This window comes from Mixophyes fleayi, chromosome 4 (genome assembly GCF_038048845.1).
Source record: "Mixophyes fleayi isolate aMixFle1 chromosome 4, aMixFle1.hap1, whole genome shotgun sequence".
In the NCBI taxonomy this organism is placed as follows: Eukaryota; Metazoa; Chordata; class Amphibia; order Anura; family Limnodynastidae; genus Mixophyes; species Mixophyes fleayi.
This window is the reverse complement of record NC_134405.1, coordinates 55,334,037-55,347,795: the sequence shown is the minus strand read 5'-3', so window position 1 is coordinate 55,347,795 and position 13,759 is coordinate 55,334,037. Positions and strand designations below refer to the sequence as shown.

General features: G+C 41.9%; 1 protein-coding gene across 2 annotated transcripts in view; it reads right to left on the bottom strand.

Moving 5' to 3' along the window:
- Nucleotides 1-1,207: 1,207 nt before the first annotated feature.
- Nucleotides 1,208-13,759, bottom strand: part of PLAT (plasminogen activator, tissue type) — a 30,637-nt gene continuing 18,085 nt past the window's right edge. For both annotated transcript variants that reach the window (XM_075207066.1, XM_075207067.1), the window contains exons 7-15: nt 13,268-13,442; nt 11,180-11,271; nt 9,981-10,152; nt 7,381-7,466; nt 7,073-7,292; nt 6,855-6,991; nt 6,160-6,300; nt 3,930-4,078; nt 1,208-3,157 (exon numbers count right to left, since the gene is read on the bottom strand). In XM_075207066.1, the coding sequence (XP_075063167.1) occupies nt 2,990-3,157; nt 3,930-4,078; nt 6,160-6,300; nt 6,855-6,991; nt 7,073-7,292; nt 7,381-7,466; nt 9,981-10,152; nt 11,180-11,271; nt 13,268-13,442 (1,340 nt within the window). In that variant the 3' untranslated portion in view covers nt 1,208-2,989. The remainder of the gene's footprint in view (nt 3,158-3,929; nt 4,079-6,159; nt 6,301-6,854; nt 6,992-7,072; nt 7,293-7,380; nt 7,467-9,980; nt 10,153-11,179; nt 11,272-13,267; nt 13,443-13,759) is intronic.

Genomic DNA, 13,759 nt, shown 5'->3' with positions numbered 1-13,759 from the left:
AAATTTCCTTCTTTCCCTACACCGCACCCCTTTTATGAAATTGTTTAGCAGTGCTCCTCACAGTAACGGTACAGACAACTGCAGGATGTGTATATGACATGATCACAGAGCAGCAGCGGTTTTTGGAACTTTCTGAATAATGAGTTTCCAGATAAATGATCCTGTAATTGTGTATTTTTCTAGAGCTCGCCAAAGAGGAACCCATTACATTTTTTGTTTATTTTTTAAATTCAGCTTCTATACCATCTCATTGTTGTTATCCCTGGTGGGGGAAACGGAAGCAGGACATTGTCACATGACACATTACATCAGTGTGATAGTTACTTGATGAAATACACAGACATCTTTCAACGCAAAAATGCAAACCCACAAAAATTTTAATAAAATTATTTTAACACACTCATGTACATGATTAAGTAAACAATGAATCAATATCACATTTCAACATTTTATATTCAAAACAGGCTCAGGGTGGAGTTATAGAATTGCACTTACCGCCTCACACGGAAGCTATTGCACTCTGATAATGCGGATTGCAGCGTTTTCTGTACGTATTAGCTCCCATGTGACTATCAGCACAGGAGTGATTACCCTCTGATAATGCAGCGTTTTCTGTACGTATTAGCTCCCATGTGACTATCCGCATGGGAGCGATTGAGCGCTATGAGCAACATTGCTTTTCGAGCTGGAAACCCTCAAAGCACCCATCTGACACTGTACTTGAAACATAAGGGCCCCCATGCAAAGAGCTTTTCAAGCATAGGATTGATAGAAGTACCTATTAATGAGTATATGTTACTGGCCTGGGACATTTACAGTAAATAAGCACACACTCAAAATAACCACAAACACTTATTTAGAACCAGCCATTGTAGGCTGCAGTGAATCCCCTTACATGGCACAGGAACATGATAGATTAGATTATTTCCACCTTTCTTCACTGAAACTTTCCAAATCAATGTGATTAACTTGCAGTCTCCTAGGTAACATACATGTCTATATAATTTTATATTAAACGGCTAGGAATGTCACAGCATGTTTGGGAATAACTGACATGCTATGCTTTTTGAGCTTCATAGTTTATATCGGCAGCCTTTTAGCCATCGTTGAAGTGTTAGGAGATGTATAGTTTGCTTTTTGCAATTAAGGACAAAATAAATGCTCCATTTTACTTTACTGTTTAAAAACATCTACAATGAAAGTGGGGTTAAGACTACGTATTTAATTTTACCTTCATGCAAATGTAACTTTTTGGGTTTAATTGTTTTCAGATTCTTTGCATTCAGGACTAATATTGTAAAGCACTAATCTTATACAAAATAATATAGCAAAATAAATCCAACCCAGTCATAAAATTTATCAAACATCTACCTGGTTATCATGTAGCCAAACACATGTTTGTATATGTACACAATTAGTGGTTTATGCATTGAAATTGACACAACTAATATATTGTTAGACCATGTCAGACACAATGACCTTACTTCTTAGTTCTGTCCACCCCTGTCCTGCCCTTTACTACCCCTGTGTCTCATCCCCTGTTGTCTATCTTCTCCAGTGGTTGTCCACCTATTCTGCCCACTACCACTCCGGCTGTCCTTTGTTTCATCTGCTGGTGCCAATCCTCTCCAGTGGTTGTCTACACCTGTTCTGCCTGCTACTACTCCTTTGCCTCATCTCATGGTGTCTATCCTCTCCAGTGGTTGTCTACACCTGTTCTGCCTGCTACTACTCCTTTGTATCATCTCATGGTGTCAATCCTCTCCAGTGGTTGTCCACACCTGTTCTCCCCACTACTACGCCGGCTGCTCCTTTGTCTCATCTCATGGTGTCTACCCTCTCCAGTGGTTGTCCACACCTGTGCTCCCCACTGCTACACCGGCTGCCCCTTTGTTCCATCTGCTGGTGTTAATCCTCTCCTTTGGTTGTCCATCCGTTCTGCCCTCTATTGCTCTGAATGCCCCTTTGTCTCATCTCCTGTCGTCTATCCTCTCCAATGGTTGTCCATCCGTTCTGCCCTCTATTGCTCTGACTGCCCCTTTGTCTCATCTCCTGTCGTCTATCCTCTCCAATGGTTGTCCATCTGTTCTGCCCTCTATTGCACTGGCTACCCTGTTGTCTTATGTCTTTGCGACTGTGATCTTCAGTGGTTGTCTTCTCCTAGTCAACTGTTGGCTACAGTGTGTAAGCACAAGATAATAGGACTTACTGTAGGCAGAATAACAACTCTAATATGCACTCTGTTGCCAGAGGACTGTGTTACTTACATTCTTTTGTAGTAAACATATATTAGGTGGCAAATGTTGTTTTACTAAAGACTACTTATTGTGCTCATACCAGTCGGGTTGTGTGATGAGATGTATGAGGTACACGTCACATCACTAACGTGGTATACATTGTTCTCAGTATTCTGCACTGTTCACTGTCTGCATCTGCCTTACTTGGCCTCTCACTCGGTGACATATTGCTGAACTATATCTTTGTTTTCTGATTTTTATAACCACAGCCTATGCAGGTATGTGTCACTCACATAATACTATAACGCTGCAATAGGTGGTCATATAAGGCATTGGTAGTGAGTGTTGTTTGCCACTTCGTGAGGGGCTCACTCTGATGGGCTTGGCACCTTCTCAGCAGATAAAGCTTTAAAAACCACAAATGGATTATTGTTGTAAAAAAAATATTTCTGAACAATCCAAAGATTTCTTCCTAATAAAGTTACTCCCGGTGTCTCCACGATGCTTCCAAGTTCACATAAACCAACTTTTTTCCATATTGAGCGTAATTCAATTCAGTAATCCACCGTCTTTCTGAAGAATTGTTGTGCACAGCTGATATAGCGCTTTTCCTTGGCCATTGTAAGATATAAAAAGTAATAAATATTTTATATTTCTATTGAACAGTACTAAATATGTTCCCCTTTAGTGGTAAAATGATAAATTATTTGGTCCGACATGTCCAGCAATGCCACGGTGGTTAATATGTAGTCTCAGTTCATACGGACGCCTGTTGTTGTCTGTATCCAGTCTATGAAGCGCGTCACCCGGGTATAAACACCGGGCTTATCCTTCTTCCCGCATCCATCGCCCCAGCTGATGACACCAAACAGGTGCATGCGTCCGTTAACGAGGCAAACGAGGGGCCCCCCAGAGTCGCCCTGCAGGGAAAGACGAGATTTCTCAAGTTAAAGATGACTGTCCTTTGTTCTCCCATTAATATAATTAAAAAGGAAATATATCCTAAAAAATAAGACTGAGTGATTAACTGTGGCAGAAGAGACTACTTACTTAGTATAAAGTCTATTCTGCCACAGTTATGTTTAATGCATTAAAAACCTTCTGCTGCTAATCTGCAACATCACGTGGCTGTCGTTTGGTCTGACTGTAGCTGAAATAGGTTGTACTGTTTTCACTTTAAGCCTGTACTTCCAATACAATGACAGCCCAGTATTTCAGCCTGGAATTCTTTACCACGAATCAAAGCCACCAATTCCCACTGCTATACAACTGTAACGTAGAAGTGCTTCCTTGTTGTCATCACTGGGATCGTGCAGCAGGAAATATAGTCTCTATAGGGGTTAAAGGGGATCTGCACTGTCAAAGAACTATGCAGATTTGTTTATATATTTCTGCCACTTGGATACCACAGGAAATAAGCTCAGCTCTCTGCGTTGGAAGCAACGTTCTACTCAGCCAGTCTGCTGTCGTATCTAAGGGCAATAAGATCAATCTGTCTGGACAATAGGATTCTCTTGAGGACAGGGACCAATGCATACAAACATACAATGGCAGACCTCAGCTTTTCGTATATCTTGATAACACTATCTTATTCTCAGTTAAGTATTTTTTGTCTACTTTATGTTTTTGCCTGTGACCTAGACGTTGAACTGTTATGACATGTCAGCCCAATGTAAGAAATGATTTGGTCACCTGGCAGGCATCATCCTGGTTCCGTGTGTCGCCAGCACATAGCATGTTAGGAGTCACTAGGCGGTCAGATAGCTGCTTGGGGGTGCACATGGTGTCGGGGTACAGTCTTACGTGACCTTCTTTAAGCTGTTCAGAATAGAATGCAGAAACTGCAATAAGAGAGAAGACAGAGTTACAGTATGGGCCAGTGGTTGGTCACGAAACCACTAAATATACACAGGGACGTATATATGTGCTCCCAGCCCCTGGTACAAAATATTCACCTTGGATCAGATCTCTATACTCTCCGATACCTTATAAAACTTTCTAACATAAACCCAGAAACCTCATGAACTTTAAATATACAGCTCTGAGGAACTCATCAGGCTGCCAAGTCTGTGTCACTTTCTAAGCTTACACTTAGCTCGCTGGTACTGAGCCCCCGGTCACTTGACATAATGTGAAGTCTATGACCAGATAATCCCGCATTGTATGCAGAAAAATGAGAAACATTCTTTTATTTAATTTGCTCTATCCCTATTGCTGGCCACACAAAGGGTGATCCTGACAACTCCCCTCAGTGTCCTACTTCAGAGCCAGTTTCTAATGTGACCACACAGCATGGACGAGAGATGGCCATTCAGCAAGTGACCTGGTTACTGCTGGCATCAAATTCTGCTGAGAGATGACCGCAATTGGCATATGTATACATATTCATTAAGATTATTATCAGGTTTGTTTCCAAATTGCTCTTATCCGGCCCTTCCTATCCCAGGAAGCCACCCAAACCATTATCCATGAACCTATCATTTCCCGGCTTGATTACTGTAACCTTCTCACCGCCCCCCCCCTCCCCTCCCACCTCGGCCCCCTTCATTCTATATTTAATGCAGCTGCTAGAGTTATCTTCCTGCTCTTCATCTGCCTCCCCTCTCTGCCCTGCCCTACACTGGCTTCCTTTCCCCTACAGAAACCTCTTCAAACTCCTCAACACCACCTACAAGGCTCTCTCCCACTCCACTGCCCCATACATCTCCAACATCCTCTCCATTCACACTCTCGCTCGTTCCATGCGCTTGGCCAAAGACCGGCCACTCCTCCACCCTGATCACCACATCCCACTCCTGAATCCAAGATTTCTCCCGGGCTGCCCCCCTCCACTGGAACAACCCCCATGCTCCATCTGACTGTCCCCTAATTTGTGCACCTTCAAACGGGCACTTAAAACTCATCTGTTCCTCCAAAGCCTACCAGCCATCCACCTAACCCTCTCTCCAAGCTTCACTTCCTCACCTCTCTCTTCCCCTGTCCCTGTACTTGCTCTTCTTGTGCTAGATCCCCTCCACTGACTCCCCCTTGTGCTTGCTGTCTGTTTGCCCTCCCTTTAGAATGTAAGCTCTTATGAACAGGACCCTCTTCCCTCCTGTCTCTAGTACAGTGAAGTTGGAGCAGAAGAATAAGTATAGCTATTCTTGAAGCTTCTGGAGTCTTGGTATTACTTGTTTATTGTTCTGTGCTGTTTTACCCTGTATGGTCTTCTGTTTGTACCCTGTACGGCGCTGCAGAAATCTTGTGGCGCCTTATTAATAAAGGATAATAATAAAATCCATCATGCTGCAATATCGGACCAGCGTTGCTGCAATTATCGCAGCTGGTGTGGCCGGCTTATGAATGCTACCTTTGTGGTATTTGAACATCTGATACAACTAATTTCACAACTTCCTGACAGAAGGCGTCTAACCTGCTTTCTGGATGGCTGGTGGGCAGGAGTAACAGCTGAACCCTAACTGACGTGTCTGTTTGATCCATACATCCTTTGGGTTCCTCCTGATAAACTCAAGGCCTGTACCCTGTTGTTCTAATGAACCATGTGCTCCTGTGTTGGCTATATACACTGTCTAGTAGCATTTAGCTGTCCTGCAGCTCTTGGCCATCTTCAGGGTGGGGGCGCTAGAGAGTCTGTCTACGGCTGGCCCCAAGCTACTGGTGCGGTGAATGCTAAATGATATTCAGTACGGACAGATCTGACCATATATATATTTTTTTTTTTACTGTTTTCTATTATTTTTTTCTTACCGACAGGAAAATATTGGATGCTTTTTAATGTCAGAAAATTTACTGGCTATTCACAACCATGGGAATTGCTGCTAAGAAACAGTACTAATAACACCTGGACTCCAGCGTGTTTCCCTTGTAGTTCCAAGGACTTGTATAACCAATGCAATGAAAAGTTTATAGATTGTTTCCTTACGCTGTTCGGGCCTCCCATAACCAGAAATCTCGCACTCCGTCCAGTCTGGCAGGGTCTGCCCCCTCTCTGGCATACACGCTGCCCTGGTGCTGTCCGTCTCAATCGCGCATGACCCAGACGCGGACTTGAGCTTTATAAGAGCTGTAAGACATGAAAATCTGCGATGAAGGAGATAGATGCCGGAGGTGAAGTTAATTGTATAAACACAGGACAGAACACTTAGATATTTGGGGTATGTAATAGGATATATGTTCTCCGGTCAACTCTGCTCCTCAAGCCCCAGTAACAGTCCAGGTTTTGTCAAAATACATGCTTGAGCACAGGAGAATCAAAATGACTGAGACACCAAATAAGTCACCTGTACTCAAACATGGATATCCTGAAAACCTGGATTGTTGGGGGGGACTTTGAGGACTGGACTAGGGAATCACTGTTCTGAGGTGAAAAGAGGCAACAAATATTAGCTTAGAGGTGAGAAAAGCAAGCGGGGGACATTTATGAAAATGGTGACGGTGTACAAAATGTGGTGTAAGCCATAGCAACCAATGAGACATATCCCCACATTGGACACAAATAGTAATATGCAGTGAGGGTTGGAGGACACTGAAATCGGTTAAATAGACAGTAATACAGGGACGGTAGCTTGCACAGGTAGGTCTGGAAAGGCTTTGGGAGTTCTGCCGCTATTTGCTCACCGATATCATTATCAAAGGTAGGCTCATCAAACTGAGGGTGGATATAAATTCTTTCCACTTGAAATTGCTGTTCCTCCTTCCCAGGCACAACGCGTAATGTCCGGCCCAGTTTGACATTGAACTGCTGAGGGGAGATGCTGTAAAGAAAGAGTGTCAGTAATGTAACATGATATACTGACATCCAGTGTCGCCTATAGTACGTAAAACACAATACTCACTCATTGTCAGGGAAGCAATGGGCAGCTGTCAACACCCAGCATCCGTCTATGAGCGTCCCCCCGCAACGAAAGTGCTCGGAGCGCTTCATAATGCGAAAGATGGCCGCCATCCACGGGTGAGAGGTTATCTGCGCCCCGTGGCCTCCAGCGATCCGGAATCGCGGCTGTAGTGGGGATTGCTGTTGAAGCTGCCGCTTAGGCTTCCGAGTGCCACAGGTGGCTGACGGACAGAAACGGAAGGCAAATGTCAATTTTAGATTAAATTAATTCTGCACAGTATGGCTCCCTCCTCATTCAGTGTTACTTACAGCATCGGCGAACATCACAGAATTCCCAGGATGCTTCTGTCCCGTTCGCAACGTGACACCAAGGACGAACGTCATTATCTGGATTCCTGCACAAGAGTACACAAGAGCTGACACTTTAATAAAGAAGGTAAAGCCAACATTGTAACACACAGGGAAGATCTGAGGCGCTTAACCAAGGAACTGAACAGAATGAAGAGTTGACTTTCTAATATACGCTTATCATGGACATGAACTTTCACTCTTATACAGAGGTATACTCTGTCTCTGCTTTCTAGAACTGGCTGTTACAGTGGAAGATGGGAGTTATACTGCAAGAAGTTCAGGGACAACTGAGCTACATTCTGCCGGCTGTGCATTTTACAAATACCGATGTGTAGATGTATTTCATGTACATCCATTAGGACGTTTATCAGCGTATTACATATAGCTGCGCATTGAAAGGATTGTGTTACAAGCATATTACCTACAATAACATACTAGAACATCATCATCAACATTTATTTATATAGCGCCAGCAAATTCCGTAGCACTTTACAATTTGGAACAAACAGTAATAAAGCAATACTGGGTAATACATAGATACAAAGAGGTAAGAGGGCCCTGCTCACAAGCTTACAATCTATGGGACAGAACAGAAGTAATGAGGGCCCAGCTCATACAATCTATGGGTCACAGGAAACTCTGAATGTCTACAACATCTAGTGCCAATTGGTAAAGAGAGACTAATACGGACAAGTAGAGTGCTAGAACCTTGTAGGAAAGAATCCAAATTTGTTATTTGGTGTACTGGGCCCTTAGTAAACCAACTTTGGAGTTTATTGCGGCATGACAGTAATATTGGTGGGTAGATAGCCTAACAAGGATAAAGTTCCAGGCCCCTCTTACAACATAGGCCCAGTAGATCAAGATGTTTGAGTCTAATGGAGCAAGAAAAGGCACAGACAAAACAGCAGTGGGTAAATGTATCAAGCTGAGAGTTTTCCGGCGAGTTTGAAAAGCCAATCAGATTCTAGCTATCATTTATTTAGTACATTCTACAAAATGACAGCTAGAATCTGATTGGTTGCTATAGGCAACATCTCCATTTTTCAAACCCGCAGGAAAACTCTCAGCTTGATACATTTACCCCCAGGACTACATACCAGTAGCAAAATAAACTGACTCAAAAAGGAAGACATTCATTTACTTAATGTTAATTTAATATTTGTTGTTGGGATGGAGTAGCATAAACTGTTTATTCATCTCAGTCCGACAGTGAGACTAAGCCGTGCATAACTTTTGTAAAGTACATGTAGGTACATGTAAAGTACATGATAAATAATATTTCTCATAACTGGAGCTTTTTAAAAGGATGCGATGACCATTTTGATCTTTTCAATTGTAGTGTAGTCTAATAACTTACACGTCTGTTTAATGTCTCTCTGTGCTATTGATCATACAAGGCAAGAGATGTACCTCTGAACAGCGTTAAAAAGCAATATTATAAGTAGTATATTAAAAAAAAATCAAGGTAAATTCACCTTACTTTTCTGCTTTACAACCTGAAGTAACCTCAGCTTGCCACAAGGTGGCGATGCAATGCCATTAATAAGCAGAATGGATGTTTTTGACATTACTGCACTATAGATAAACAAAAGTGTGTAAGTTTATCCACAGCAATCAGACCTGACCGCCGTCAGATATGGCCATGTACATATAAACACACATATTTAGTTATGCTCCACTCTCACCTTTTTTTCGGTTAAGGCCCTAAAACATTCTAATTGGATGCTATCAAAATTGACCCTAGTCTCTCTCTGTCTGTGTTTGTGTGTGTTAGGAAATTTAGACTGTAAGCTCCAATGGGGCAGGGACTGATATGAATGAGTTATCTGTACAGCGCTACAGAATCAGTGGCACTATATAAATAAATGGTGATGATGATGAAATGTGGCATTGGTCTCGGACCAATAAAGAGGTAATTCCTGATGACATATATTGTATATCTGACAATCAGGGCATCCAAAATAATGTAACCTTAACTCACAGGTTGTACACCTCTTGTTTACATCATGGCTCCACCCCCCCCACCCCGTCATGTACATTATATATATCTATAATATAAATGTCTAGTGGCCTGTGTTAGTCTGTCTGTGTGTGTGTGGAAAAAATAAAACCAAGCTGCAGCGCCACCTGCTGGGCGGAGTTATACACTGACCTACTAAATTCTTAGTGTGTGTGGGAAAAAAAATTCAGAAAGGGCTGAAATTTGGTATACTAAGATGTTTTTAATTTGTTAATTTAATTTGTTAATTGTTAAAAGTGTTTATAAAGATTTTAAAAAAAATATATATATATTTCTTAAAGGAGAAGTGACAGTTGGGAGTGGTTGGTGGTTGCCGGGGGTGACAGTGGGGAGTGGTTGGTGGTTGAGGCCTGGGCTAGGCCCAAATGCATGACAAGAACCTTTTTAAGACCTTAAGTAGCTTGATTTGACTAGAATGCATGAGTATCATGCACGGGTTAACTTGTATAATATATATATATATATAAAAAGTAAAATTGATTCAGGAAACATTGACCTCTCTAATTCGCTTCTGGCACATGGGTTATGCCTTTACCTGCAGTAGTTGTGGCTCCCCAGTCCTAGGCTGCGGGCATTGGCACTCCAGGCTGTAGGTGCTTTGTTCTTCAGCAATGGCGAGTCCCAGCGCAAACACTGGGCATTAGAGATGGTGACACTCCGAGAGCCTCGATACGTTGTTCCTCGCTCAGAATAACAGCTCGGTGCGGCTGATCGGAAAAAACATGTATTTTATTTTTAGGACATCCATTCCACAAGACTACACATAGGGATGCTGTAAGTGTCCAGTATTTCAATCACATTTATTAATAGTTCTTATGGATTGTAATAAAGCGACTAGACTGTAAGATCTCTCGTGTGCAGGGCCCTTTGTTTTCATGACTGTATTGTTTTGTCTTGCTTGTATGTCCCTGTTTTATGCATGCTCTGATTTTCCCACTTTCCCCACTGCAGTTCCCTGTGATATATTACAAATCAATAATAATAATAATAATAACAATAACAATAATAATAACAACAGATATCAGTTAAAGGACTCCAGCACTCATTTATATTGCGACTGTACAGCAGACAGTGACAATTCTATATAAGCAGAGATGTGAATCCTGTTAGTGGCCCAGTTATAAGTGCCGTCCGCCTGTCATGGCTGGAAGATGCTGAGGATATTATGCTAGTAAATTCCAGCAACCAACACTGATTACAAAGCTCCACCCCCTTTGCGGTACCCACGAATTGGGATGTCCAAGCCGACAGCTGGGAGGTATGTATCAATGTGTAATACTCCCACTAGTAAAATTACATTACAAGTCCAGGGGATAAATGTATGAAACTGCGCATTTTGCAAGTCACCGAAAATCGGCGACTTTGCAGGGGGAATATAAAGCAGCATTGGCTTTAAAGGCAAAACTTGTCTTTTGGGGGGTGAGGGTGGTAGTGTGGTTAGCTGTGGTTAGCTAGCAAGGATTGTACAAAGGTTGGTACCTACTCTGGAGGACAAAAAATACCTGCCATTCTATTTCTATTGCCGTAATAATGTAATTGGCACCAAATCCAGTTTTTACCAGAAAGACCAATAAAGTAGCTGTTGGCAACTTTGCAAAGTACAAATCATTATTAAGACAAACACTACTTTTATTTTATATCCATAGCTTCCTCAAATGTTATGTTTGTTATGGGAAAGGATTCCTGCCAGTTCCTCTTTACTTATATCACTGGTTATCTACTGGTGGTACTTACCCGCTTTGCAGGCTGGCACGCTGCAGTACTCCCAGGTGTACTTTCCATCTTTAAATACCTGACACCAGGGACTGATGTCGTCATCCGGGTTTCTGTGAAAGATCACATCCACTTATTGTACATACTATTCAGCAGCGCTCAATGCTGGACGTTCACCTGTATTGTTTCCTACGGGCAGAACAGAAGTTCCCTGCATGGCCATGCCAATTGTGTGGGTAACATGGACTGCAAACCACAGGAGAGCAGATCCTTACCTGGGACACAAGCTTCTGCCGAGTGTTTATGAATCAGAGTTTGTTTTAAGAGAAACTATTGTGTTTTTTTAAAAATCTGCATGTTCGCTAAGTCTTTCCCAATATACAAAAACGTGAAGCTTTTAAATAACAAAATGAGGGAATACATATATTGATGCTTTAATTTAAATGGAGTGCAGTACAGTATCATGGTCTACAGGTGGCGATATGTGTATATTGGAGATGGCAAAATAACCTTCTGCATAGTACTGAGACATGAGTGTTTTATGATTTGAAGAGGCTTTCCACCTTCAAATGATATTCATTTATTGGTGTAAACATGCCATCCTACAACCTTTAATACATACAGTTGTTTATCTGGGATAATATACAACTAGTGGTCGAAGTGGAAATTTAGAAGTGGCGGTATTGAAATTTAGAAGAGGTGGAATGAAAATGTAATGGGAATGGAATTTGATAGTTTTACAATGAAGGTAGTAGGAGAAGTGGAGGTATGGCATACCCCCGTATACACTTCCACCACTCCGACCACTGGATACAACTATATCCAATGACGACGTTTCAGCTGTGGCAGGTTTTGGTTGACATAAACTAGATATTTTAAGTGACACATAATGCTCTATTCCAATGTTTCTACTTATTTTTCTATTGCAGTAACCTAGGCTGAATTAATTTATTATGAAAAACAATTTCAAATGACGTTACTAATTCAGCATACATTGTTTAAACAGGAACTCATGTGATATAGGTGGTCATGTAAACATGATATAAATGTAAGTGTAAATAACAATTACTCCACACTAGAATGCATATAAGTAATGCTAACACACCGCTGTGGTCTACGTGGATCGGACACCACATATATACAGCACTGGGGTCATGAGTTCAGTTTGGAGTGGAGTTTGTATTTTCTCAGCGTGGTTGCGTGGGTTTCCTCCAGGTGCTCCGGTTTCCTCCCACACTCCAAAAACATACTGGTAGGTTAATTGACTGCTATTAAAAAATAGACCCTAGTCTCTCTCTCTCTCTCTCTCTCTCTCTGACTGTCTGTGTGTGTATGTTAGGGAATTTAGACTGTAAGCTCCAATGGGGCAGGGACTGATGTGAGTGAGTTCTCTGTACAGCGCTGCAGAATCAGTGGTGCTATATAACTAAATGGTGATGATTATGATATTCATCACTAGTGAGAGCCCTCTCCTCAGCGTGGAGGAATGTATTTATAAATATAGACCCATTAATGTGGACTCTGCCAAATTTATTTTGGATTGTATTTGAAAAGTCAGTTCTATGTGCTGCTATAAATAATTTAAGATCAACTTTCAATGTGATATTATTTATATGCCTTATGTTGCGGTTTGATTGCACAAACTACTGTTCTTTTACACTTGTATTTATACCACATTTACAGGAATTCTCCTGGTCTGTTAGAGAAGTGCCTTGGATAGAATCATATGGTTTGTATTGAGGTCTGAATGAGCTTAAATCTTGTGCTCAAGATTTACATTTTTTGGTTCTTAAGTTAACAGGAAAACCAATGTGAGCTTTTGTATCCAGTGGATTAGTTAGATATAGTTAACTATGTGAGTGACAGATAAATATCATTTAGCATCTATAGGATACATAGTTATCTATATTAAAAAAAACACATAGATTATCACAGTTGTATATGTAACAGGAAGCCTAGCTGCAGAAATACGTTGTCTCAACCTCTCTCAGATTCCAATCCCTGGTTGTATAATAAAACAAGTGCCCCCTGTGCTAGGGGCCTGTACATATTGCTACGGGGCGATATAAGCATGAATAGAGTTCTACTAATGTAGATCCATCAGACTACCTGCAGTGGTTGTGATTCCCCAGTCCCAGGTTTAACGCCTCTCTGTGCTGCGTGTTGTATCTCTTCTGATTAAGTGCTGGTGAGTTCCAGTTCACACAGACCCCTCCGCTCAGTGTCCGGCTGTGGTTTCCTCTGTACGTCCCTCCTGAGCCCTCATAGCACGAAGCCAGGTTGTCTGCAAAAGGTTAATGAGGTACAAGGCATTATTCTACTGTTCATTATCATTGCTTATCGATTATCAGTCCTGAGATAAAATGATTTTATAGTGCAAATAATCATTATATAATGCAACATGGTCATTGTGAGCGTATAGAGATAATCAGCTTAATAATACTGTCCATTCAGGGGCGGGCAGGGGGGCAGCGGGCCCCCGGACCGCTCAGTCTAACGGCTGTTCGGGCCGGTCACCTCCCCCCGTCCCGTCCCCCGTGGATGCAAAAATAGGTTAATATTACCGGTGGCAGCATCGTGTGACACGCGATGTGGCCGCGT